The 27580-nt window shown below is 55.5% G+C and overlaps 1 protein-coding gene across 1 annotated transcript in view; it reads left to right on the top strand.

Moving 5' to 3' along the window:
- ADARB2 (adenosine deaminase RNA specific B2 (inactive)) overlaps positions 1-26405 on the top strand; it is a gene marked incomplete at its 3' end in the record, with an annotated part of 360961 nt that extends 334556 nt beyond the window's left edge. Inside the window, exons 5-10 of the mRNA XM_082854436.1 lie at positions 3936-4104; positions 5854-6005; positions 13218-13383; positions 21761-21942; positions 24951-25129; positions 26229-26405. Coding sequence (XP_082710562.1) covers positions 3936-4104; positions 5854-6005; positions 13218-13383; positions 21761-21942; positions 24951-25129; positions 26229-26405 — 1025 coding nt within the window. The remainder of the gene's footprint in view (positions 1-3935; positions 4105-5853; positions 6006-13217; positions 13384-21760; positions 21943-24950; positions 25130-26228) is intronic.
- Positions 26406-27580: the final 1175 nt, after the last annotated feature.

Raw genomic sequence — 27580 nt, 5'->3', positions numbered from 1 at the left:
ACAGTCCTATCCGTTAGCCGAGAATTTAATGAGCTCGGAGAACCCCCCACCCCACATGGCTGCAGGTACAACAATATTCTGAAGGGTCGGAACTAATTAATGAGCAAATGTGAAGCTGGGTAAAGCTGTACCTTTGAAGTGCTTTTGATTTTCAGATACGTGCACTTAGGGTCCTGGTTTATACTCCTTTCTCACCCAGTTTCCCTATATTTACATTTTCAAGACTCATCCACCTGCTCAGGTGGGCTTGCTGGGACGTACATCCCAGAAGAGCACTTGGTGTCCTCCCAAGTGGAGGCTGTCACTGTAAGGAAACCCAGGCCTCGTAGTTTAACGGGGGAAAGCAGGGTCCTGGCTTCTTGCCGATGGCTTGGCCTCCAGCACCATGGCCCCTCCCTGCGGGTCCGCTCAGGGCACCTCTCAACAGTCCTGTGTCCTGCTCTGCTGGGCTTGGCAATCCCCAGGGTTTAGGGCTCTGGACACCCCACCAGCAGGAGCCTGGGAAAGAGGACGGTCCCCGGAGCTGAGGCAGGTGGAGCTGGGTCAGTCCCAGGTCAGGGACCTCGGAGCGGAATTTGAGCAGGAAGGCAGCTCCCACGGATGAAAGGGTCGGGAGAGGGGAGGCGAGGGGGTGCCCATCTCACAGGGGCTCATACCTGCGTCATCACCTTGAGCGAAAGAGTTTTCACTAACTAACCAGATGGTCAGCAGCCATTGGAGCCAGAAGTAGCCCACGTCCCTCAGTCCAGAAAAGACTAGACCGCATCAGGAGGTTGGCAGCAGGGCACGTGGGGAGAGCCGACTCCCTAGGGCCTGCATGGGGTTCCCTCTGAGCTCCTCATCCACAGGGCAATGCAAAACTCCCTACGCATAACTAACTGTCCTCCTAAAATTGGTGCATTTGCAATGGTTAGAGGTTGAAAGCCCTGGGACACTGTTGTCTTCCGCTTTGTGGAGACGCCGTAAATCAAGATCCCAGGGGAAGAAAGTCCCCTACCTCCCATCAAAAGTGAAAATCTTTCCTGTCAGTCTCAGTCCTAGCACATCCGTCACAGACCAGACATGTCTGAGCCGGCTTTTTTTTTTTTTTTTTTTTTTTTTTTTGCGGTACGCGGGCCTCTCACTGTTGTGGTCTCTCCCGTTGCGGAGCACAGGCCCCAGACGCACAGGCTCAGCAGCCATGGCTCACGGGCCCAGTCGTTCCACGGCATGTGGGATCTTCCCGGACCAGGGCACGAACCCGTGTCACCTGCATCGGCAGGCGGACTCTCAACCACTGCACCACCAGGGAAGCTCTGAGCCGACATTTTTAAATCCACTTGCTTTCAAACTGACTCGAGGAAATTTGGAGAATAGAAAGCTGAGAAGAGTGGAATATTGAATCTCAGGAAAAGACTGAGAATTAAACACAGACTTGGACCAAATAATGACTATATATGAAACTGCAGGAAATTCTCTGCAAATACTCAGGGTGCAAACCCCAGGGGGTGCTGGGAGCCTGGGTGAGAAGGAAACGGTGCAGGAGCATCGAGCGGACCGTGGAGGAGGGTCTCCTGACGCCGAGCCCACACCGTGGAAGAGCCTGGCTTCCCCCAGTGGGTGGTGGAAACGCTAATGCTTGAGTCATTACACTCACTGGACACGGCCCAGAAAACAGGGCGCCAGGACCAATCGAACAGCACACCATCGGGCGGTCTGCACGCAGGGTGAATGCCGCTCTTTTCTGTCTCTAGTTTCTATAGTTTGGGTATTTGTTTCTTTGATACTGGTTGGTATATTTTACCTTCAGTTTTATTCTTAGAAATTTGATAATCATTTCCTCCATAGTCAGATGTAGTATTGTGAAAATCTATTCAGAGTTGGAAGAGGCTAAGAATTGCTTAGTCCCGGCTAAACAACTAAGAGTGCATTCCCAGAGATTTCCCAGAGTTGGAGGTGAGGGTGCACGCATGACGTGGGAGTTCCATGCATCAGGTGTGGGCCAGCTGGAGAGCAAGCCGGCCCAGTCACCTTCGCACGTCCTGGGAGGCAGTTTCCCTAGTGGGGGAGAGAGGGTGGGGTGAGTCCTTTGGGGCGTGAGCACACCAGTCCTCGGGCTGAGGAGGGCAATGCAGGAGGCCAGCCAGAGAGGGGCGGTCGCTCTCCCTGGAACGTTTCTTCGGCTGTGTTTGCAGGGAGCAGTCTCAATGGGTGACGTACAGTTTTCCTTTGGGACTTGCTAACCACTGATGACGGAGAGGTGCCGTCCCCAAGTTCAGGGACCCCCGAGCACGGGCAGCACCCGCAAGCCCCCTGCACACACCGCCTGAGACAGGCAAGGGCACCTAAGCAGGCACAAGGCTCTTGCTGCCGGCGGTGCTGCGAGTCACAATGCCCTTCGTCTCCGGTCCTGGGATCGCGTGGCTTCCATGTCCTCGAGACAGTAAGCGGCTGACTTAGCAGCAGCTGGTGGTGGGCGTGTGGATCCCAGCCCTGACCCACACCCCTGCCCTTCACAGCACAACGTGGGCTGTACACGCGCTGCTCCACACCTTGCTTTTTTCACATAACGATATCCCTTAGAAACCTTTCTATTCCTCCAGAGAACTTGTCTACAGGGCCCCAGTATACAGAAGAACGTACTCCGCTCTAAGCAGTCCCCTACTGGTGGGTCAGTATTGGGTCACTCATATTATTTCACTTGCAAACATTGCGGTAGTAAATCACTTTTACATACATCACTTTCACACAACGTGCAGAGATACGACAGCCACACCAAACAGAAGGCCAGTTGCTTTGTTCTCACCACGAACCCGTGAGCTTTGCTAGGAAGCAGCTGTGCGCAGCCCTCGAAGGGACCAGAGGGGGACGCGGGGGCATGGCCCCTCCTATGCCCCCCATGGGGTCATAAGGATCTCAGGACGGAAATTGCTGGATGGAAGGGAGGCTGTATTGCCGCTACCTACCTCCCATCTGCCCTGCTGTTCTTTAGGGAAAACGGAGAGCCTGGGCCGTCAAATCAGAAAGCTCAGCACCCTCTCCCCGCTGCTGCCGCTGTTCTCAGGTGTGAGCCTGTTTCGGGAGCTCCTGAAATGCGGCCCCAGAAGTGAGGCCGGGGTCCCAGGCGGCTCCTGCTCTGCGTGGGGCCCAAGGAGGGGCCCCCCCACCAGGACCCCCGCACCTCCTGTGAGAGGCAGTTCCAGAGAGGGACGCGCTGGCCCGGGCGTCCTGCTGTCTCTGCTGGCCTCTTGTGGGCGTCGAGAGTGGTCCTCGGCCCAGGCTGCACTTTCACAGGAGCCTCAGGGCCCAGACCTCCTGCTGCTCCAGGGCTGGGCCTTGAGTCCAGATGCAGAGACATGCCCCAGCTTCAGGGCAAAGCCGCCGAGGTGAGCGGAGCAGAGAAGCAAGTGTCCCTTCGTGCAGGAATCCGGGGTTCTGAGGGGCGCTGGCTCCACGCAGGGAAGGTGGCCGATGGTCCTGAGTTTGCCTCAGAGGCATAGGCGGGCGGGCGGGGACTGGCCTGCGGTCTGTCCTCACAGACATCCTTCCGTCCTGAGCACAAGGCCCTCCCGTCAGAGAATCTTCCAATTAAGGGACGAATCTTCCTCAACCACAGGCCTGCGTCCTGCCCTGTCTGGGTCACACACGTGGGGAGACACGGCCCTCAGGTCCTTCAGGCCAGGAATCGGGGTTCACACACTCGGGGCCCCAGTGGGCTGGGATTGGGGTGTGAACGGAGTTCTGGGCGTGACTCCGGCCTCACAAGTGAGCCAGGTGTGCACACACACCACCACCCCCCAGTACCTTTTGCCCCACTGGCTGGCTATTTACAGGTGAACTTGAGGCTTGGATGCAAGGGGGCGAGGGGGGCGGTGCCGGGTGAGGTGGAGAGCAGACCCACTGCCCCACGGGGAGGGCAGCGGCCACAGGGCTCTGACGCCTCCTCTGTCCACCAGGCCTGGACGTCAGGCAAGCCCAGGTCGTCGTCCTGTCATCGGGGACCAAGTGCATCAGCGGCGAGTACATCAATGACCAGGGGCTGGTGGTCAATGACTGCCATGCGGAGATCGTGGCCAGGAGGGCGCTGGTCCACTTCCTGTATGCACAGCTGGAGCTGCACCTGAGGTGAGCGGGGATCCCGGGCGGCCGTGCAGCCCCCGCACCTGGTGTCCCTCTATCCCGGCCGACCCTGAACGTGCCAACGGCTATGCCCTGAAAGTACACCAGCCCCTCCCAGACTCCAGGTCAAGTCTGTTTCCCTCCCCAGGCCTCGTCCTGGGGCCTCTAGGCTCAACTGCCCGGACGAGCCCAGCCAGCAGCTCTGAGCCCTGTCCTCCTGTGTGGGGCGGGCTCTCCCTGCACCCTGCCCCACAGCGGAAACCCTTCCTGCACCTGGTCCCCAGGCACCACGACGGAGGCGGCCAGTGATGGGCTCTGTCTCCCCGTTTCTGGCCTCCTCCTCCTCCCTGCATGTTTGCATCTTAAAGGGGGGAGGGGTTCTGTAATGAAGACCCTGAGCAACGTGCCCAGATGTGGGATGCCTAGTGCTGTTGGGCGGCCATCAGGAAGCAGCAGGCTGTCCCCTGGGGGGCATCTCCCTCTACGACCCCCTGAGCAGTAGCAGAGTCACGGGTGGCTGTAGGCACAGCGTGTGTCTCTGCCAGAACCGCTGTCCTTCCACACCCTCCGGAGCAGCGCTCCTCAAACCCACTAGCAACAGGGGCCTGGGGGCTTCAGGCGGCGACTCCCGCCTGCCCATGGCCTGTGCAGGGGCCACACAAAGGGAAGGCGGGTCCAGAGGTGCTGAGTAGACTCAGGAAAGCGATGCCTTCATACACTCAGTTCATTTCTGAGCCCCTGATTTGCAGTTTCCCCCTGGTTCCAGGCTGGCAGATGGTGCGGCCAGGGTTGAATGTGGGGAAGGGAGTTGGAAATCTCTCCAAACGTGGGAAGGGTTTCTCTCCTGAATAGCCAACTGCCAGGTCAGAAATGTTTCCAAACACCCCTAACTCTGGATGTGTCACCGTGGCCCCAGGCGGACATTTAGGGCTGGCTGTGTGCTGGTACCAAGCTGCAGGCCGGGGGCACCCAGGCCCCTGCCCTCAGGGGATCGGGGTTAGGGGACGGAGACCAGCAACGGCTGCAGAAAACCAGGGCCAGGCGTTTGCTCCGAGGTTTTGGGGAGGGCCTGGGGGGCCTGGCAGCAGAAGGAGCACAGTCAGGGAAGCAGAAAGGCTGGTGGGATGCCTCAAGGGTTCCTGGGGAGAAAATGTCTGTTCTGCTGCCTGTGTGCTCTCAGAATCCATCACCAATGGGGCAGAACGTGTAAAAACAGCAAGACCGGCGGGAAGGAGCCGCCCGTGATTGGTGAGAACGGGTCTGGGAGGGGCCCCAGCTAGGCCCGCTCTGTGCAGGGGGTGCTCCTCACCGCCACTGAGAAGGGGGGCACGGGGGGTGTCGTGTGGGGAGGACAGCCCTGGGGCACGGCCGAGGCAGAAGAAGAGGGGTCCCCGCGCCGGATTCCTCACTGGGCGGCGGCCGAGCCCTGCCTCTCTATCCCTGTTCTCCGTCTGAGAACCATCTGCCCACGGCGGCCGTGTAGAGCGCAGCGTCCTGTGGGCACACAGGGAGCATCATGACCCACAGGACGGCCGTGTCACAGACACTCACATTCGGGGTCCTGTGTACCGAGGACACTGGGCTTGTGAAGGATGGGCTTGACCGTGGGCGGCGGGGAGGCCGAGGATGCAGCCTCTGCGGGCCGGTTGCTCTCACCCAGCTGCTCCGCGGCTGGTCCAGAAGGTTTCATGCAGGACATGGACCGGGCGCCCCGGCCGGCCTCCCGTAGCTGACGGGGCCCCTCTCTGTCCCCAGCAAGCGGCGCGAGGACAGCGAGCGCTCCATCTTCGTGCGGCTGCAGGAGGGCGGCTACCGGCTGAGGGAGGATGTCCTGTTCCACCTCTATGTGAGCACATCCCCCTGTGGAGACGCGCGGCTCCACTCGCCCTACGAGCTCACCACGGACCGTAAGCACCCAGATTTCTGCCTTTGTGTTCGAACAGCCCGATATTCTCCTCCCTGGTTGGTGTGTCCCGCTGTCCGCTCAGACACCGCCTGCTTGCCTGGGTGGCGCGGCCCTGAGGGGCAGGCAAGCGCATCTGCAGCATCAGAATAGCATCCTCTAAAACCTTGGTCCAATGGGCCCTCATCTCTGGGGACAGCGTAGCTGGAGACGTGACAGAGGCTCTCTAATCGCTGGGGCCCCGTCGCTGCAGCAGGTCAGGCAGCCTGTGGCCAGGACACAGAACACAGGCGGAAGCAGCACAGAGGCGGGCCACGTGGAGGTGGAGCTGACCCCAGGGCTGCGTCTGCCTCCGTCTGCACGTGGGGGAGGATAAAGACGTCTCCCCGGGCACCTGGCCTCTCCCACAAAGGGTGTGAAAACCCTGGGCGGGACCTGCCCTCTCGGGTATTTTAGGAGAGCTGGTGACCACAGACAGTCGCCTCCACCCAAGAGGTGACACCATGGTGCTGGGGGGAGGATACTGCAGTCTCCTCTGTGCAGGTCTCATGGGGTCAGTGTCTCCCCAGGTGCCATTAGGAAAGTCTGTTATTGACGCTACTTGTGTGCGTTACACATGCTCGTATACACACCACACACACACCCGCGCACACACACGCAGACACACGTGAACCCCTCCAGAAGCAGAATGAGGCAAATCTGACGAGGGTGGGGAAATGGAGTATCTGTGTGTGATGAGGGGTCAGCCCCTGCTTAAGATGATGAGGCACCCATGGCCCGTTGTGCTCGGAGGGAACCTACAGCAGAAACAGACAACACAGTTACTGAAGGCGTGTTTGGCCCTGACCCCCCACGGAAGGTCCACTTGTGTTCTAATTACCAAGGGAAGGAGCGATGAGCACTTTCTGAATGCCAGCTGCATCCCGGCTTGCGGTGAGTGCCTTCACCTAAGGTAAGGACGTGCAGGGAAATCGCTCTCTTTAAAACCCTGCATGAATTTAACCTATTTCTCTAATACTCAGATTGTATGCGGGTCCAAAATAATGCCTTCTGCTTTTACCAGTGTTCCTCCAAGTCCATCGCTTTCCGCTCTGGGGAATGGTTGGACAGAGTCCCCTGTAACAGGGTACCGGTAACATTTTCATTGCTGTCTCAGCACGGGCTGCCCTCCTGAACAGCACAGGCTGGGTGGCTTATGAACTGCAGACATGGATTCCTCACGGTTCTGGGGGCTGGGAGTCCAAGATCAAGGTGCTGGTAGATTCGGTGTCTGGTGAGAACCCGTTTCCTTGTTCACAGACGGCGTCTTCTCGCTGTGTCCTCACCTGGAGGGAGGGGCAGGGAGCTGTGTGGGGTCTCTTTATAAGGACACTGATCCCATCCTGGGGGCTCCACCCTCATGACCGCATCACCTCCCAGAGGCCCCACCTCCTGACACCATCACCTTGGGGGTTAGGTGTCAACATACAGAATCTGGGGACACACACATTCAGACCATAACACCCACCTATGGAAAGTCAGTGGGAGAATCAAGTCAAACTGAGGGTCACGAAAGGGAACCTATTCAATGTCAGGGAACTTCCAGGGAGCTGCCCCAGGAGGAGAGCAGGCTGGGGGACCGGCAACGCGAGCAGCGGGCTTGGCCCCTCCAAAGGCCCCTGGGGTTGTGCAGAGTGTTCCTTCTGACCACGCAGCCTGAGAGAGAGAGAGAGGAGAAAACATGAGAATTCATTTTCTCGGAGGCGCTCGTCAGGCTGGATCTACATGGTACCAATTCCCCACATGAAATTGTGAAATATGGTCCATTAGCTACTTGGAATTATCCTTCCATTTTCTCTAAGAAGACCTGGCATCATGGAGACCCAGCCAGGAGCCCTCCGGTTCCAGGAGGAAAAGTCCCACAGAACTCTGGGGAGGCCCTGAGGCACCAGCTTCCTGCCGGCCGGAGTCGGGGTGGCTGAGTGAGGAAGGGGAGCCCGTCCCGCCCCGCCCCGCCGAGACTGCGCTCTCTGCCAGGGACGGTTCCAGGTCATCAGCCTCCCCGGCCTTAATTCCAACTTGCAAAGCCGGTGGTTTAGAAGAACAAGCAGATACGTTCTCAGAGCGCCCTGGGGTTCTCCTCCAGGCACAGATGTCTTTTACTTCGTGGTGTTCTAAGAAGTGGCAGGTGCAGGTAGAAGGGACCAAAAAAAGCGTTTTCCTCACATTTTTGCTGCAGATGTGCCTACAGAAATTAGAAGCTGCTCCTAGGTTATTTCAGCTGGTGTTTCTCCCCAGGGTTCCCACAGGGCCCCAAGCGGGCACCTGGTGGGTCTGTCCCTCAGACGGCCAGCAAGTGTCCTGCATCACCTTCCTTACTCATCGGCCAGGGCAAGAAACCCCGAATGCGTGCCGTCCCCCACGTGGAGGACCTTTCCAGGTGGCTCAGCCTTCTCCATTTGCCGAGGCACAAACGCCCCGGAATTGTTTTGTTTTAGAGAGAATTGGCTAATGTGGGGACGGGGTGACTCTGCTGGCGGCTCACTCTCAGAGTGCCTCCTTCGCTGGACCTCGGAGGAGGGGGTGTGGGTGATGGGGATCCTTAGGGGTCCCCCCCAGGGCAGAGGTGACAGTGACAGGCCCCCTGGAGGCAGGGCCTGCCCGAGGGGCGTTTAGCAGGGATGGGCATTCCCGCCTCCCGCAAGCCACCCCTGCAGAAGCCCAGCCTCACTGCCCCACGGCCTCAGGGTCCACGCTCCTGAAAGGCCCAGGGCACCCGACCCTGAAGGTCACGGCAATGTCCTCACGTCCACAGATGCAGAGCATGACATGCTCAATCCTCTCCCCAGAGGGGTCACAGCCGGGAGAAGCTCTGGCCCTGGACACCGAGGCCCCCAGCTTCTCACCCGCAGCTGCTCCAGGAGCCTCCCCTCCACCGGCCAGCATGGCCCCTGACGGTCCTGGTCACTTTGGCTGGTTTGATTGTCACCCCTTGCTTGGTCTGCAGGAGCCGCTGTACATCTTTCTGCACACCCCAAGCCATGGTGCCGGGGGTCACCCCTCCCTCTCTCACACACAAGTACACACACGAGCACAAGCACACGGCACACACGCACAACAGATGCCTGACGTACGGGACCGCGGACACACCTGTTCAGTGATTAGGTCTAAGGGAAGTTCTCAACAGACCTGCCCAGATGGCCCCCTGTCCTTTAAGAGGGAAGGAAGGCAGAGTGAACCAAGTCTGACCCACCTGTGGCAGAGCCCCCCGCTGTCCACCAGGGACTCTGGCCTAAGCTGTCACCACAGCCCTAAAGGTTCCATGAGTTGCAGTAGCCCCAGACCCCTGAGGCCCAGTTCAGGGGCTCTGCAGCTAAGGGACAATACACAACCCCACCCCCGGGGACGCCTGTGGCTCCAGAAATTCTAAAGTCCCTGGGGTTTTCTCCCCTCAGAAACATTCACCTGGACAGATCGTAGGTTCTCCCTTCCTAGAGTCCTTAGAAATGGACTCAGTGTCCGTTGGCCAAGATGCCTGTGAGGCGTGCTGCCTGTGAGCAGGTATGCACAGATTTGGCTGTTTCCAAACCCGACTTACCTACAACACTGCCAGGCAGTTTCTACGAATGCAGGCTCCTGTGCCCCCTCTCCCAAGATTCTGGCGCCTCGGGATGCAGTGGGCCTGAGCGTCCGTACTTTTAAAACTTCCCCAGTGATTCTGAGGATCAGCCATGTTCTGAGCCCCCGGGTTCAAAACCCCCTAACCTGTCTCCTGCCCAGTTGGTTTCCTATCCTCTCCCACCGGAGGGCGGGCCTGCATGCAGACGGGGGACTGGTGGAGCGTCTGCAAGGCCTGCAGACATGGGGGCAGTTCTGATCGTAACCTAAATGAAGAGATTAATGAAAAGACCCGGGCTGGTCACAGTGGTTGGGTGACCGTTCTCCTTCCAACTCACCAACACTCTAATGCAAATTCCTCTTGCTTGGCAGGTTCTTTAAATAACCTAGAAAATTCAGTCCTTACTGCCATTTTAGAAGAGTTTAACAGCTTAGTTCAAATCTCCGATCTATCTCCCACAAGAAGCCATGAGAAATAGCATGATTACATCACACAGCTATCTTACAAGTGTGAACCGAATGCCTGTACGTCTGAGCCAGTTCTATTCTTTGTACATGACGGCAGCTCAAGTGATTGCTCCGAAATCCCATAGGAAGTCAGGGAATCTAAAATACACTTCCTGACACCCTGTCTTCATGTGACTACTGAGCTACAGAGCATGCAACACATGATAATATCCGTGCATTGCAGGGTCGGTGGATTTAAGTGGCTTGCTAACTCACATCGTCACTGTCACTGTCCTCACCAGGTAGGACAAGAACACCCACGTGGCCACATGACAAATATTGTAGATGTCATTATTACAATAAATAGTAGACCACATCATGGGTATACCTTCTGGGATATACCTTTTGAAGCTTATTTGGGGTTTAAAAATATTGTCTTCTTTCCTATACTTTTTTTCCCATTTATGGCTCTTTCTCTCCCCTGCACCATTGCAGCAACCATGCGTCACATTTCAGATAGACCTTTGCTCCCTCGGTGGACTTCCTCAGTCGCCATCTGATTCTCTCCTGAAAATAGAATATTCACTTGAACAATTTTCTTAAGCATATTACCAGCTGCACTTTATCTTGACATCAGGGTCCAAAAGTAAGGGTTTTACGTGAACAAACACTACACTGAAGAGTCTCATGAGATGGAGTACCGGAATTAGCTGAGAACATTCTTATGGGTTTGGGAGCCTTTATGTATCCACGCAGGCAGGGTCTTAATGCTCCACACTTCCACTGTCTAGGGCACACGACAAATCCACTGCAGATGATTTAAGGTCAGTTCCCTGCAGTTTCTGGTTGGATTGGCATTTCGTTCTGCTTGAAGTAGCATCTTCAACTCCCTCCTGCCTCTCGCAATTAGGCAAGAAAGAGCCAGGGTAAACGAGCTCTGCAAGATCGCGGCACTCAGAGCCGCTGGGACTGATCACACTGGTGGGGGAGCTGGAGGAGGCGGCCGAGACTCAACACCTCCGAAAATAAACACTCGTCAGGAGCATCTCATGCACCTGGCTCTTCAGGAAAAATTCATCGACCTGAAAACTTTAAGTTAACTCCTAGAAACCAGTTGTTACTCAAGCCAGCCCTCCGGGTTGTCATGGCCTTAACGGGCTACAAAGTCTGCTTCAGGGAAAGTTAGTTGCACAGAAGCACTGGGTAAGAATTCAGAAGAGCCTTACAATGTAATAGGTGACTTTCCAGGTCTGGAAAATGACACAATAGTTGAAACATTGAGAGAATGGTGAGGATACTATTGAATCTAATTACCAGAAAGAGAGGGACAGCAAGTACCGTATTTCCTAAGAAAGTGTTCCCACACAGAAGACTTTAGTTCCTAACATTGTGGTAAACTGTGGAAACTGTTAGCTACGCCGGCCCTCCTTTCCCTCAGTGCCAACTGCCACAGGAAGTTGATGTGATAAAGACCTCACCTGGACGGTGTAAAAAGTCAGGTCAAACCAAAGTTTTGCTCAAGTATTTTTGAGTCAGGTGAAATATTTTATGTTCAATTTATTATCATCACTATCATCATCTTTGTCGTCATCATCGTTGTCTCATCGTCACCATCACCATCATCACCGTCACCATCATCATCACCATCATCACCAGCAGCAGCAGCAGCATTGTCATCCGATTCCTAGTGCCATTTAAGTCTGCAAAGAAGAGGTTCAGGCTCTACTTAGGGGGAGGGCTGGGCATCCCTTGGCTGTGCCCCTCCCTCCCCCAGGCTCAGTCTCTCAGCTTGGTTCTTCCTTCCATAGACGACTCATAGGCCAGTCCAAATTGGATCTCATCAAGGACCTGGTTAGTAGTATGGTCAATAAGCAATCTAAAACCTCTCAAAAATTTACTTTCTCCACAGAGTACAGCAATTTTCTTCCCAAGAGATGGCCTCTAGGCAGTATGAATACATAGTAAAGGAACTTCAGTTCTTCGAACGCATGAGAAAATATACCGGAAATTACTTCAAGATCTGTAAGAGAAGGTGCCCATATAAACCCAAATGTTATTAATTATTTGGGTAATAATTTATATTAATAATTTACCCTCACTCCAGTGCAGATAAATGAAGGAGAAACACATTTTCACAAATTCTAAAACTTACATAGAAACCTTTTAAAGAAGGCATTTAGCGTTCATCCTACCATCGTGTGTGTCAACGTTGGTATCACTATGGTAGTTCATATATAATTTGTACACAAAGCAGTTAAGCATTTCTATAATACATTATAATCCTGATTAAATGTACAGAACCTTGTTTTAAAAAAGAAAAAAATAATAAGTTTAATCTTCCTCTCGTTCAAGCTATTTCTTCAGATACCTGGTGTATATGGGTGTGGAGGTGACTCTGGAAAGCAAAGGCAGGAGAGCAGGACATCGAGGCCCCCTACCAGGGGCCGGTCTTGGGGTGTAGCGGACGCCCCCTCACTGGGACTGTCGGCAGCAGCTCTGGGGTCCCAGGTCCCATCTCATTTAGTCCCTGAGCCTAGGAGGGAGGCACCACCACTACCCCATTTTCAGACGAACTAACTCTATCACAGTAGTTTTAAGTAGCTTTTCCAAGGCTATGCAGCTAGGAAACCATAGAGCCGGGACTAAAATCTAGACGAGGTTTGCAGCCCAGCAATTGGGCCGGATCCCACCAGCCGCCTGAGAACTAAGCATGGTTTTTACATGTTTTAACGGCTGGAAAGGGTGAGAAGAGCATCTCCTGACACATGAAGGTGACGTGGAACCCAAAAGTCGGTGTCTGTAAACGCAGCTCCTTCCCTGGCCCGTCTGTGCTGAGGGCTGGGCCGCAGGTCCAGTGGTCGGACCGAGACCAAACAGCTGCAGAGCCTCCGATGGTCACTGTCCAGCCTTTTGCTGTGACGCCGGCTGAGCCTGGACCAGGGGGTTTGCTGTGCCCCAGCTCCTCCCATGTCTGTACAAGTCCATCTGCCCGGCACTTACCTCCAAAGCTGCTTCCTCATCCTGAACACGGGCGGTGGCACCGGGGTCACTGGAGTTGCTTCCCAATGAGCTCCCCTCTTCTTCCCCTCCCCTCGGAGCCCCACCGTGACCACCCTGTGTCCCCCCCACCGTGTCCCCATCCCCCGTGTCTCACGCAGCTCTCGTCCCCTAGTGAGCAGCAGCAAGTACCCGGCCAGGAAGTCCCGGGGGCACCTGCGCACGAAGATCGAGTCCGGGGAAGGGACAGTGCCCGTGCGTGGCCCAGACGTGCAGACGTGGGACGGCGTCCTGCTGGGCGAGCAGCTGGTCACCATGTCCTGCACGGACAAGATCGCCAGGTAACGGCCCCTCTGTCCTCTGCGCGAGTGCCGCCCGGGTGTGTGTTTGGCGGGGGGAGGGACAGGGACTGTGGTCCCAGAGCGGGGCCTGGCCGGGTGCTGAGATGCACTCCAAGGTCCCGGACTCTGCCCTGTCGGCCCTGAACTCCACACCCGCCACGGGACGTGGCTGCCCGCTGCCCCACACACAGTTGTGCACCGGCCAGGCGCCTTCTGTACCATCACAGCCTCCCTGGAAAGCCGGACAGAGCCATCAGAGAGGCAGGCGGGGCCGAGGAGAGGCAGACACCCAGGGACTCGGGAGCCAGGGCAGCGGGGACCCCAGCCCCGACCCCAACCCTGACCCGAGCCTGCATGCGGAGGGGCCGTGGCCCAGGTGCGCTCGGTGCCTCTGTGAGGCTCCCTAGGCTACGGGGCAGGTAAAACCTCAGCCCTGGCAAACAGGGATCCGAAATCTCGAGGGAAATTACCAAACAGCTACAGGAGAAATAAGGCCTTTCACTCCCCTGGAGTGACTGCCCCCCGTCTGACTGCAATACAGCAAAGCACTGATTTCTGCATCAAAGAGAGCTGCCTGTAGTCCTCAACTAGCCCATCTTTCAGAAGGAAACGTACCCTCCTTTGTAATGTTTTCATCTATTCATGAAGTGGGGAGAAGCAGCAGTTTCCACCTTAACGGAAATTCTCTTGCTCTCCCAGGATCGCGTTGGGTCTCTAAATTAATTCTGACTCCTTAGCAAATGAAGTGAATGAATGATACAGAAGTTAAGTTTCACTGTCTCTAAGGTCTTAAATGTCAATTGACAGAGAATTAAACTCGCTACAAAGCCCGGGTGATGCGGGACGTCAACAGTCCTGATGCTGAAAGCGCGGCACCTCTGCACCGGTGCTGAATCGAATCTCGGAGACAGACTTTTAGGTGAAGTAGAAAAGGACAGCTTTATTGCTTTGCCAGGCAAAGAGGGACACAGCAGGCTCCTGCCTCGGAAAACTATGTGTCCCCACCCGGGAGGATTTGATGAGGGGTTTATAACAAGCCTTCAAGGGGGGATTGCTGATGAGATCAGGCCATGTGCAGGGTCTTAGGGGGTCGGGTTTCCTAACCTTGATGGGCTTCTCTGGCCCCTTTAATCTCACCTCAGGTGGTTTCTTGGCTACTCCTCTCTTGATTAGCAACTGTTCGAATTGCCCTTTGGCACCCAGGGAAGGTCACGGAGGCTGCAGTCTGTTCCCTAGAAACAAGAAATGGGGGACAGAAAGGCTTTCGTGCCCAGGAGCACATAGGCCCCCTGGTTTCATTCCCACCAGTGATGCTCTGTTTAACAAAGTCTACTTAGACAGCACAGTGCACGTCATGTCCCTGGGCTGAGGAGGGTTCTAACTGCTTTTGAGGGGGGACATGCTGGGGACATTGTGATGCCCGTGGCTCTGGGCAGGTGGGGCGCCGCCCCACATTCATCCAGGAGTTGATGCAGCTCATGAGTAGCCCTGCCAGTCACCTGTCTAGTCCCCAAATCTGGTGGCCAGGTGAGTGGTGCCCAGACGGTGGGGAACACAATGGAGCAGGAGGGGCCTGAGGGGCATGGTATCAGGTCCCCTCCCCCCACTCAGTCCCCTGGGAGCCCAGCCCACCTTCCCAGGACTTTCCTCAGGTGTTCCCTGAACATTCTCCTCACTCTCCTCACTCTGTCTCTGTCTCTGTCTCTCTGTCTCTGTCTCTCTGTCTCCCCTGACCCACCTGCCTCCCTGAACAAGCCCACCATCTCTGCCTCTCTCCCTGCAACCCCCGTGATGCCCTCCCCCTCCTCGGCCTCCCCTCCCCCTGCACCCCATGTCCTGCACTGGAATCCTATTCACCCCCACCATCTGCTTCTGCGTCTAAGGTCTGACCCTCAGGGGATCGCTGCTGCCACCGTGAGGGGTGCGTGCGCAGGTTAGGGTCCCGTCTCTGCAGGTGGGCACCCATCCATCGCCCAACGGGGGGCGGGAGCAGAGACGTCCAGCTCTGCAGGGGGCCGAGCGAGGCTGGACTGGAGCGGAGATGGGGCAGGCGTGGGGTTTCCTTCGTGATGACGGTCGTGCTCAGAAACGCGGAGTCGGGGCGAGGTTTTCGTGGATGGGGCAGTGGAGGGGTGGCCCCTGACCATGCTGGACAGTGGGCAGGACTCACATAGGCTGAGCGGCTGGGTCAGACCTGGCCCAGGACCCAAGCATGTGGAAGGGGTCGACCCTATGGACGGAAGCTCTGTGCAACGTTCCCACGAGTCCAGTGGTCAGAGTGGCCTCCCAGGGAAAAGGGCTGCATTATGTGAATGTCGTTATCGTCAAACTCACTCCAAAGATCGTGGGAACCAGGCCCAGGCTGCCCCCCTCCCTAAACCGGGCGCACAGCCGACAGAGTCTGCAAGCGCATGCAGGTCCCCAGGTTCCTGGGGGTACACCATGCTCAGCATCGTGTGGAAGCACACCCGGGGCGTCACCGGGAGGATGGAGAGTCTGACGGACAAGCACCAAAGCCAGGATGCCCAGCACAACAGACTGGACGTGGGCAGGACACCCCAGCCGCAGAGAGAGCTTTCTCCCCCTTCATGGAAAAAAACACCCGAGGCCGGAAGTGGGGATACACCAGCTACGTTTTTTCCCTTTAAAAATAATTTTGATGCTGACATAGCAGAAAACGAAATCTAATTTCTTCTCTTTGGAACAGAGTCGTTGGAATTCCCAGGAAAATTCTTGGGCCATGAAAGTCTTTTGAAAGTCAGATTTTTGGCCGGAAAAGGAATTTTAGTTAAAGCCCTGGAGCGAAATACTATCTTGCAGATAAAAGCTGGTTCCAATGCTCGAGGGAGAGTGGATACCTCTCCCTTGGGTGAATGGCTTCCATCCAAAACAGAACCAAACCTGAGACTCTGGCCACAAGATCCTAAATGCACCTAAGGCTACACGTTCTCATGCCTCCAGATAAAGGGAAAGTGTGATGCGACCATCTAGTCACAGCGACTGGTGGAAACAGCCCACAGGGAGCGATATCACACATCTGAAGTTCCCCTCACCCCCCATTAAAACGTAAGAGACAGTAAGAAACATTAGGAGACTTGGAAAGTAAAAAAGATGACCAGCCAGTATCCCAGCCTCAACGAAAAAACCAGGCACCTTGGCTATAAACGCCTTAATCTTTTTCCTAAACACAGGCTTTTTCCTGTCATCAGGATTTTGCTGCTTCGGGCAGTTTGCTTACAGTCCATCACTGAACACGATGATCCTGGCTCCTTTCAAAGTCACGGGCATTGAATCCACGTGCAAGGCTGCGGGCACCTCCCTGCTGCTGGATCCCTGGGTGCTCACAAGTGGTTGCTCCGTGCATCATGTTTCCAGAAATATCTCTGTGCCGAAGCGTTTTTCCAGATCTCCGAGTACAGACTTAGGACATACTCCCCAGAGTGGGGTTACGGAGCCCAGGGTATGGGGTAAACAGAAGCAGTGGGATCTCCTACTGCCCCATAGCAGGCGGCATGGGCCCAACAGTTGCCCCCAAATATATCCTTGTCCCCAGACCCTAAACCCGTGAGTGTGGCCTTACCAGGCAGGATTAAGCTAAGGATGTTGAGAGAAGGTGGCCTCTAAGTGCAGCTAGTGTATCCTCGTGAGTGACGCCTTGGGGACCTGGGGACAGACGCCCAGAGCAGGTGCACAGGGGAGGCCACAGAGACAGAGGCGGGGCCCAGAGGACGCATCCACAAACCTCTGAGCACCAGGTGAGCGAGGCCTGGGGGTGGGGTCTCCCCGGTGCCCCCGGGCTGCCACACCTTCACCTAAGACCTCTGCCTCCAGGACCATGAGTAAATTTCCGCTGTTTTAAGCGCTTCCCCACTCACCTCACCCCCTGCCCCGGGAAACCAATATAACCAGGTAGGAGACACCACTCACTTGGCTCAACTCATGTGGTCTTTGCAAAATGACAGAACCAAAGTCATAGTGAAATCTATTCCTAAAATGCCACTGCTCATGCCAGGCTGGTGCAGACCCAGGGAAACTGCAGAATGTGGGTTGTTTCACCGGGTCCAGGAAACTCGACCTTCAACCCACGAGTTAAGGTTGGAGGCGCAACAAAGGGTTGGATTTTCCTGCAGCTCAGAGATAAAACAGACCAAGCCCTGCGCCTCTGTGAGCCCAGGACAGATGACAAGTGTCACCGTGAGGCCCGTGTTCCCATGGACGTGGCCTGGCTTTCTGGACGTAAGAAGCCGATCTGAACAGTCACTAACAGGAAACACCGGCCACCTGAAAGGACAGGCGAACCAGGGAGGGGTTTTTGCTCTAAGAATCGAGAGGCAAGTAGCATATAAAAATCTAAATCTTCTGGAACTAATGTTCCTTTAGATATGGTTTCTAATTTTAAGCACCAGAGCTTGATTATCAATTGCAATGTGTTTTTAAATGAACGGATTAAAACTTTCTCCATAAAAATGAACTGTAAAGAATTACGGATGCTCTCTGGGAACCGAGGCCCCATCTGACTCCCTGCACTGAGATTTCAGGCTGCAAGAGTTCCCCCGCTCTGAGAGTGGGGACCTGGCTCTGCGCCCAGCCCACCTGGCAGCCGGATGGTGTTACCTACAGCTCTGATGAAATCAGGAGGGAATGTGTTCATGCTTCCAATCTCCAAATATGGGTCATTTTAAAACCACTGCTCTTACTAAACGCCCAGCCCCAAATGTTCCCAGCTTGGTGTAATAACCACTGCTCTTCCTTTACAGAAGACCATGGTCACCTTACTGCAGCCTTTAGGGGAAAGTTCACCCCATCTCCAGTGGTGAAGGTACAACCGTGTATCTCAGATTGGGACTCGAACCTCACCAAAACCCATAGTCTTTTAACCGAGATCACACAGCTGGTTTCAGGATTTAACGAAGCTCAGGTTCTTGAAGTCTCATCACAGAAAGCATTCAGTGATAGACAAAGTGATAGGTAACAAGTGGGTTTATTTAGAGAGAAACACACTCCACAGAGTGTGGGCCATCTCAGAAGGTGAGAAAGGCACCAGGGTATGGGGTTGTCAGTTTTTACAGGGGTGGGTCATTTCATAGGCTAATGAGTGGGAGGAGTATTCCGGCTATTTTGGAGAAGGGGCGGGGATTTCCCAAAATTGGGCCACCGCCCACTTTTTGACCCTTATGGTCTGGCGTTGGAACTGTCCTGGCGCCTGTGGGTGTGTCATTTAGCTTGCTGATGTGTTACAGTGAGCATATACTGAGGCTCAAGGTCTAGTGGAAGTCGACTTGTCTGCCATCTTGGACCCATTTGGTTCTAATCAGTTTACGTCATGTCCTTGGGCTATGTCATTCGTTTAAAAGTTGTGCCCTGCCCCTCTCCCTCCTGTTTCAAAGGTAGTGAGTGATAAACTCAGGAATATGTGCCCAACATAAGCGTGGTAACAGTGATGACACTCCCACATCTGCTGCCTCTGCTACTCCTGCAACAATGCTGAGACAGGGACACAGATCTGAGGTAGCAGCCATCCCTTGTCCAGCCCCCAGGACACTGCAAAGGGCTGAGAAGCTGCAAAACAGACTAGAAATTAGGTGACCAGGAGACATCATGAACATTGAGGGAAAGCAGAAGAGGGGCTAAGTGACAACAAAAGACACGGAGGTCACCTGGACCCGGTAGGCTGACTCCCAAGTCCATGCTGCCTGCTTTGTGCATCACCCGGCTCACAATGGAACTGCCTGGCACGCTGGGAACGCTGATGCCCGCTGCACCCAGACCCGTTCCATCCCGGCCTTGGGAGTCCTAGCAGCAGGAGGCTCCCGAAGCCCCCCAGACGAGCCCAGGGTGCATGGCGTTGTACCCACAGCTGTGCCTAGCCTGAGTCACCCAGCTGCACCGTGACCTTTCTCAGTGGGTGTGACTGTGCCTCCAGGTCACGAGCAAACCTGCCCACGGACAAGGAGGGAAGTGAAGTAAGGATGGATTTGGTGATGTTCAGACCTCACTGTCCTGTTGGACCCGCACCTCCTCCCGGCGGCCGTGCCTCGGGGGTGAAAACGGCAGACAGGGACCCCGACCACCCACAGTCCCTGCACCCATGCCCACGGTTATCGGTCTCACGCCCCGGGCGCACAGGCCCGGCAGGTCTTGGGTGGGGCCCATCCTGAGACAGTCCCTGTCAGTCCTCGAGGTACAGAGATTGTCTCTCAGTTAAAGAAAACAGCCTTTTTCCAAGATCTCTCCCTCACTTATCTTTGGTATTTCAGTGATTGACAAACAGACAAAAATATATTTATTTAGGGATTATCTATATTGAAAACTAGACCTGGGACTTTTTTCTCTGTCAACACTGCAGTCATGTCAGCTGTTTATATAAAAGGAGAGGCACTTTTCCGTTCAATCCGGAACGCTGAAAACTCTCCAGTTTGTATTCAGGGCGACATTTGGTTTTATTGATGGTGTTGGCTGAATAAGTTAAACTCGTACAGCCAGGCAAGGAGAAGGTTGATTGTCTCTTTATTGTAAAGGTTATTATGAGGAGACCAGATATAGAATTTGTTTGTCTTTAGACTTTCCTGCAGAGTCAGAGCCATTCAGATGCGTTCCAGAAGTTTTGCTCAAAGCCAGTGCATGGACAGCCGGAAGCACAGGAACATCCCCTCTGTAATACTCATCTCATCATTAGAGAAAGGGCTTTGTTATCGATGGGGAATGTCCATTCCCCCGCTTCTCATGCCTCCAGAAATGTGCTCCCCTTCGACACTTTTGGACACTTACTCTTTGGGAAGATCACACATTAGATCCCAAGGGCAATTCTCCACTCCTTTCTGAGAGACAGGATGTGACTTACAGAAATGACCACAATTATTTTTTTGAGTGAAGTTATGCAAATCTGATAGACTAAAGTAAACGTTTCATAAAACCAATGACTGTTTAAATTGTAGGACTAAACTGTTTGTATATAAATATTACCTTTTATATTCCACTTGAGTTTTATGTGGGTGAGCACATTACTTTAATGACCCACACTTAACGGAGGGGGAGCCGTTCCTCAATCCTCGCCAGCCAGATGGCTGCCTCTTCTTGCATGAGATTAGAAGATGTTTCTCACTCACCTCAATGCTTCTGAGGCAAATTAATATCGCCAGCTAAATTGCTTGTGTTTTTGGAATAAAATTTAAAGAGAATTTTTTAAGGCAATTGGTGTCACAGGTTCTCAGAGCAGACTGCTCTCTAGGTAGGCCTGCTGGTTTGAGCACTCGGTAATTAATGGAAAGAATTCTGTGTTAATTGACTGCTTCGGGAAAGGGAAATAGAATGACTCCTTATTAATCATGAAAGGAAATGTATGGCATGGAAGCACCACAGTAATTGCTCTAACCGTGGAGAGATGTTAATTAATGAAAAGAATAATGATGTAAGAAATTAACTGCATAATGCTTGTGCTGATGGAGGCTGGATTTTAAGCATGTGGAAACCACAAAATGTTGCCTTCAATAACAGATACACGGAAAGTTGTTCCACTCAAATTTACAGGGAAATGTCTGACGAGGCTCCTGTCACCTTTGCTGGCAGAAGCAAACACTCACCCAGAGCCTCATTTATGTCAAGGACCACAGCCTCGTCCTCTGATCGGGACTCCTGAAGTCAAATCACCCCCAGAGCCAAACAAGGTCGTTCATGTCACCACAGTAGGTCCCGCCCACTGCTGAGTTTGACAAAGGGGTGGGGAGGGAGAGTATTTTCCCCTAAACTGCAGTCAATTCAATTTCTGATATTTCCCAGGGAACATAAAGAAAAATTACGATTCACTTTGGAGACAGAGGGTCTTTTTTATTTATTTTTTTGTGGTACACGGGCCTCTCACTGCTGTGGCCTCTCCCGTCGCGGAGCACAGGCTCCAGACGCGCAGGCCCAGTGGCCATGGCTCACGGGCCCAGCCGCTCCGCGGCACGCTGGATCCCCCCGGACCGGGGCACGAACCCGCGTCCCCTGCATCGGCAGGCGGTCTCCCAACCACTGCACCACCAGGGAAGCCCAGAGGGTCATTTTTTAAATCTGACTTTAAGTCCCTGAGAGAATATGTAGCTTCCCCTTCACCCAACAACTCATTTTCCAGGAAAAGGATCCACGTTTATTCACACACAGACACACCGACACCCGTCCCCCTGACGGCAGAGAGGGGCTCGGGGTCACCAGGGGTCACGAGGCCAAAGCCATGCCCAGTCCAGTGTGCTGCGAGCCCCAGGCCAGCTCCCCCCACCCCCCCACCGCCAGCTGCACGATGGGAACAGTGACGCCTCGGGGACAACGGCGCAGAAAGGCCCCCCGTCCTCCCCCAGGTGAGACCAGTGAGCCAGGGCGCTGACGCCCCTCTCCCCCCCAGGTGGAACGTGCTGGGGCTGCAGGGTGCGCTGCTCTGCCACTTCATCGAGCCCGTGTACCTGCACAGCATCGTGGTGGGGAGCCTGCACCACACCGGCCACCTCTCCCGGGTCATGAGCCACAGGACCGAGGACATCGGCCAGCTGCCCGCCTCGTACCGGCACAACCGGCCCCTCCTCAGCGGTAAGAACAGGTCCTCAAACGCACACACCCCTCCGTCCACAGGCCCTGAGGCCCCCAGGGCAGGCTCTCCCAGTCTGGCCCGTGGTCATTTAAGACTCAGCGAGCAGAACTGCAGAGATCGGATACTTGAAAGGTCAGCGGGGTGCGGAGCATCTCCGGACGACGTTCCAGAGTGAAGGTGTAACCGGATGAGCCCCTCAGACATCACAGTGTCACTTTCAGGGCAGTGTCTGCGGTGCCCAGAGAAATCCAGGCAATAAACACACGTGTCCAACAGGGCAGGGGGGACCCAGGGCCATAGGTCGCCCCCACCTGATCCAGGAGCAAATTCCTGAATGTTCCCCCAGCACCAAACCTGGGAGGGGGATGCTGCCCCTAGGCCGCCAGGGCCAGCCTGGGGTCGTGAGGACCAGAAGTCACACAGCCGTGAGCCCCTGGCGGCAGCTGACCTCTCAGCTCAGCAGGAGGGGGCATTGGGGAGGTAGCCCCACCCGCTGTGACCCCCGTAATTAACCTGGTAATCCACCGCGGCTCCCTCCTGGGCAGTGCCTTGTCTCTGAAGGGGCTGCAAGCCGTGATCTGCGGTGGGGGGCCCTGGGTGGTGGGCATGTGTAGACCTACAGCAATTGGCCAGTCCGGGGCTTAGACCAGATCCCCCGGAAGAGGAGAGAGAAGGTCAAAGAGCCAGTCAACGGTTGTGGTAAGAGTCAGGCCTAAGGGTTACTCCCAGGACCCTAAGGTTGTTCTCAGAAAACCAGGGGCAACGATGGTGCCCACGGGGTGGCGGGAACTCGCGGGGACAGCTCTCAGCCAGGCCAGCCCCCAAGAGAGCACACCTCCCCACTCCCTCAACCCTCCCACGAGAGTCACCAGCCAAGGGCAGCATCACGGACCCCAAAGCTCAGACAGGGCGGAAGAGGATGCTCCCAGTGGGGCTGGGACCACCCAGGGCTCAGTGGCTATGCCCCAGGTGTCTTTACACACCAGAACCTGTTCCTAAAGTCTAAGACCCTCTGCCAAATCCGGGGACCACGTCAGATTCCAGGGGCTCCCAGCGTCCAGGGAGGGGACTCAGCAAACTACAGTGAGGCCATGGGAGCAGGGGTCGTGTGCCCATCCAGGACCACTGCCCCACCTTCCCTTCCCGTGACTCGGGCCGACTTGTCGCGGAGGGGGTTCCCTCACCCCCGTCCTCGCCATGAACGGTGCCTTCGGATCTGACCCAAAGCTGTGCCCATGGCTGTGGCGCCCTGCGGCCTGAGCCCGGCAGGTGATGGCCGCGTACAGCCTGTGGGTGGTTCTCCTGGGGGTGGGTGCCCAGAGAGGCCTGATCTGCACGGTGCAGCTACTCACCCTCCACGAGTCCCCCCCAGAGAACGGCTCCACCATTCAGGGAAGGGACCTAACTAAACCCAGCAGCCACCCCCGTCAACGTCAAGATGAGGCACACACCCTGTCACACCAACCACGACAGCTGCTGTCACCTCCATTTATAAATGTGGAAATAGACTCACAGGAATTTAAGTGTGAAGATGCTCTATTTATCAACATGGAGCAAGGATTTGAACCCCGTTTAACCAGAAGGCCAAGTTCTCCTGACACACCCACTGTGACCCGTGGCAATGGCACAATTTCTTAAACACACAAGAATTAACAACACAAACAAGACCAGCTGAAGAGGTGGTGACATCCACCTCGTAGGAGCTGGGGATGGGAACCTGAGACCCACGCCCATCCCCAAGGGGCTCAGTCCTGACTCACCGTCGTCAGGTGAGGTATGGGAAGGCTTGCCTCAAATTCAATGTCTATGAAACCAGAGTCATCTTCTAAACGGTCAATAATTTCAGTAATTCTGATAAAATATCACTTGGGGCCCGGTTTCAATGTCTTTCTTGCACTTTCCCTTTTCTTCTTTCTTCTGTTCTTTCTTAAAATGTTGAAGATTAATGACTTCCTGTGGTTGAGCAGCAGAAACAGCTCTGCAGTGGCCCCCAAAGACCTAGAATTCCTGGTGTGGAGCTAAAAGGAAATGTTCAGTTCTTGGGTGTCTAAGTTAAATTTAATTTCCATCTATGTTGATGAGTCAGGTGACAACTTTTCCATGTGTCCAGCTCCTTGGGTTGCCACTTGCTTCCCAGCACCAGGCTCTGCTTCCCCGTGAGATGCTGCTGGGGCCCCTGGGCCCACCCACCCAGGGCCCTGAGAGGCCCCATGCTGCCATCCAGTCTGTCCACTGGGGAACAGGAGGCTGGGAAGGGGCAGAGTGTGGATATGGGAGCAGCTGCTCAGCGGGCTGGATCCAGGGAAGGGATCAGGAGGGGGGGGTTGGGGGGGTCCAGGCTGAACATCCTGCAGCACTGTGGCCGTGAACACACATGAGACCAAGGTCCTTCTCTGCGTGACCCCAGTGAGAGCCGGGGTTGGGGGTGGAGCCAGCCCGTCAGCTGCGCGGGGAGTCGGGGGGCATGTGGCCAAGGCCCCGGGGTCAGTGCCCCTCCTCCCAGGCCACCATCCTGCATGGTTTAGCATCCTCGGCGGCCCCAGGACTCAGAAAGACCCACTCCCGGTTTAACACTCTGCGGTCCTGAAATTCAAACCAGGGCCCAGTTTCCAGTCCCCGCTGGGCTCCAGTTACCCTGCCGGGCCGGCGCCTTGCACCCTCAGAGCTCACTTGTTTTCACTCCATTTCGTATCTCGTCAGCCGGACTGTGACCCTGGCGTCTGCCCTGTGGGGAGCGGGCAGGCAGCAGATGCCCCGTAAACGCACGCTTTCAGCTGGTCTTTATGCGGCCCCATCTGTTCACCAGTCCAGGCGACGAACATCCAGAGAAAGGGGGAAACATGGGCAGAGTGTTATTACAGGACAGCCTTGCATTTAAAATCCTTCGAATCCAAGCCCCAGCGATGGCGCTCGGGCCGGCCGTCCACCCCGTCCCACCAGCGTGGGAGCCGTTTCCCGCCCGCCCGGCCAGCAGCGCTCACGCCCGGCGCCCCGTCTCTCCCGGCAGGAGTGAGTCAGGCCGAGGCACGGCAGCCTGGGAAGTCGCCCCACTTCAGCGTGAACTGGGTGGTGGGCACGGCGGACGTGGAGGTCATCGACGCCACCACCGGGAAGCGGAGCTGCGGCCGCTCGTCCAGGCTCTGCAAGCACAGGCTCTCGGCCCGGTGGGCGCGGCTCTATGGCAAGGTCAGTGGGGCTGGACATGGGTGGGTCCCAGGGAGAGGCCGCTTGGGCAGAGCCAGGGTGACACGGGACACGCAAACCAGCCCCCGTGTCCCTGCCCGCCCCCCGCCAACCCCAGGTGTGGCCCCTCCTAGTGGGGCCCCTGACCTGCAGCAGGGTCTCATGCTGTGGCCCCAGAAATAGGTGGAAAGGGGCTCACTGGTGAACAGCTGTGGCCAGTGCAGCCCGTGAGAAAGTCCATAGAAACTTCAGAGTCCATGTCATTCCAGTCCAGTCAGAAGGAAGTGGATGCCCAGAAAAGTTAGGTGTTCCCCCAGTTAAACGGCTGTGAGCGTCAGGGATGGACTGGCCGGCCAGTAGCCGGTGCCGCCCCCCACCGACCACTTCCCCCGCTCACCACACCCCCCGACCCTGGTGCACGGGTGGTGAAGCCAGGCCGGGTCCTGCCCCGCTGGACACGGGGGCCAGTCCCGGTCCTCCCGGTGGGAGGCGACTCCGCCTGGGATGCTGCCTTCATTCCCACGGCCCCCTCGGCCTCACCACCCACGCCGATTTGAGCCCCTAATCCTCCTCGAAAAAGAAAAAAATTATGCACAGCTTGTGCCGTTAATAGCAGACAAGTTCTGTGTTTATTTTTTTCATTAATCACTCACACTTCTTGTGAAGCAAAGTCTCCCTAATTTCTACTGTTACTCTCTTTCTTTTTTTGGAATTTTATATGGAATTTTATTTATCAATAGATCAAATTAGAGAGAATAGATATTTTTCTTTGTTACTGAGGCATAACTGACATATGAACAGTGTATATATTTAAGGGGCACCACTGGATATTTTGATACGTTGTGAAATGACCCCAGAATTGCACTAATTGACTCACACAGCCCCTCCCATCATCCATGTGGTGAGAGGACTTAACCTGAGATCCACCCTCTTGGCAAACTCCAAGCCCACGTGATGATCTCGCTGCTTTTCTGTTTAAAGGAAGAGAGAAGGAAAAGTGACCGGCAGGCCAGTGCCTGCTTGCCAGGCTTGAGCGGTCCTGCTGGTCGGGGCCCGTTCCCGGCGAGGGCTCACCCGTCCTCTCTCTCGTTCTGCCCCACAGCTGAGCACACGGATCCCAAGCCACGGAGACACGCCGTCCATGTACTGTGAGGCCAAGCTGGGGGCACGCACCTACCAGGCTGTCAAACAGCAGCTGTTCAGAGCATTCCAGAAGGCCGGCCTGGGCACCTGGGTGAGGAAGCCGCCGGAGCAAGACCAGTTCCTACTAATGCTATGAGGCCCCGGGCCGGCCCTGCGCAGCGGGCGAAGCCGTGTGTGGGTGTGGCGTGCCCTGACGGTGCTGATCTGTGCTGTGCATTCGTTTTCCTTTGGTGTTCAGAAACACACGCGTGTCTGAAGCTCAGATGAGCAACCAGCCTTGCGTTAGGGACATGCTGCTTCTCCGACGGCTGCTCCCAAGATGCCAGGACCGAGATCGCCCACCACACCTGCCTACGCACAAACAGCTCTCGCTCCTCCTTGTGTCCAAGGGAATTTCCATTTGGGCCAGAGGGTCTGAGTGGATGCCTTGAAAAGCAGTGCCGAGGCTTGGCCGGTGAGAACCAACCAGGCCCATCCCCGACGCTTCCCTCCCCGCCACGCACCTCCTGAGCGAGGGGTTCCCACGAGCACAGCGTGTGTGAGACTTCAGGATAAGCCACAAGTGAAGAGAAAAGCCATGGGCTCCTCCCCAAAGAAGCCAGTAAGGATGAGCTATCATGTTCATTCCTATTTTTTTCACTCCACCTCCTTTCAAAATGATTTGAGACACATGATATTAAAGAACCCCTAAAAGAGGACCAGAGAGTGAGACCATTCTTGCAGAGAGCAAAGGAACAGTTTCCAAAGCACCTGGGGGCCAAGATTTAGGGCATGAAGAAACCACCGCTACACGTCCTGGTGACGAGGGTCCCAGATGCGCAGCCCTGGGCCCCACGCCCATGGCTTGACGCAGCTGCTTCCCTGGCAGATGACGACCCGACCACCTGGACAAGGTCTGAGCTGATAGGGTCCCCCCCCCCCCCAGGGAATCAATCAGGAAACCAAGTCCCAGACCAAGTCCTGCCTTTTTAACTGAGTTTTATCAGAAAGCAAGCACAGAAACTCACAGAACTGTCCCCTTAGCCCTGAGGGGCCTCCGCTCTCTCATCTCGGTTCTCTGATCTCCATCCTGAACAATAAAAAAATTCACTTAAAGCAGCTGCCGAAGTGCAAGAGGCAGAATTCTGCCCCCTTTAGTTTCCCCCGAGCACACGGGGCGTCCGGGGTTGAGTGAGGGGTGGGGTCCTGACCCCCTGTCCACGCAGGAGGGTGGCGCCCCCGTGACATCTCGAGTCCATCATATGCCTTGAATTGTTTCACCGCCGAGGACTCATTTCTGGCTCCATCATGCCGGTTAAGCAGCCTCTCGTT

This window comes from Leucopleurus acutus, assembly GCF_964270905.1.
Source record: "Leucopleurus acutus genome assembly, chromosome: 1".
NCBI lineage: Eukaryota > Metazoa > Chordata > Mammalia > Artiodactyla > Delphinidae > Leucopleurus > Leucopleurus acutus.
The sequence above is the reverse complement of the archived record's forward strand: the minus strand, read 5'-3'. Positions and strand labels throughout refer to the sequence as shown.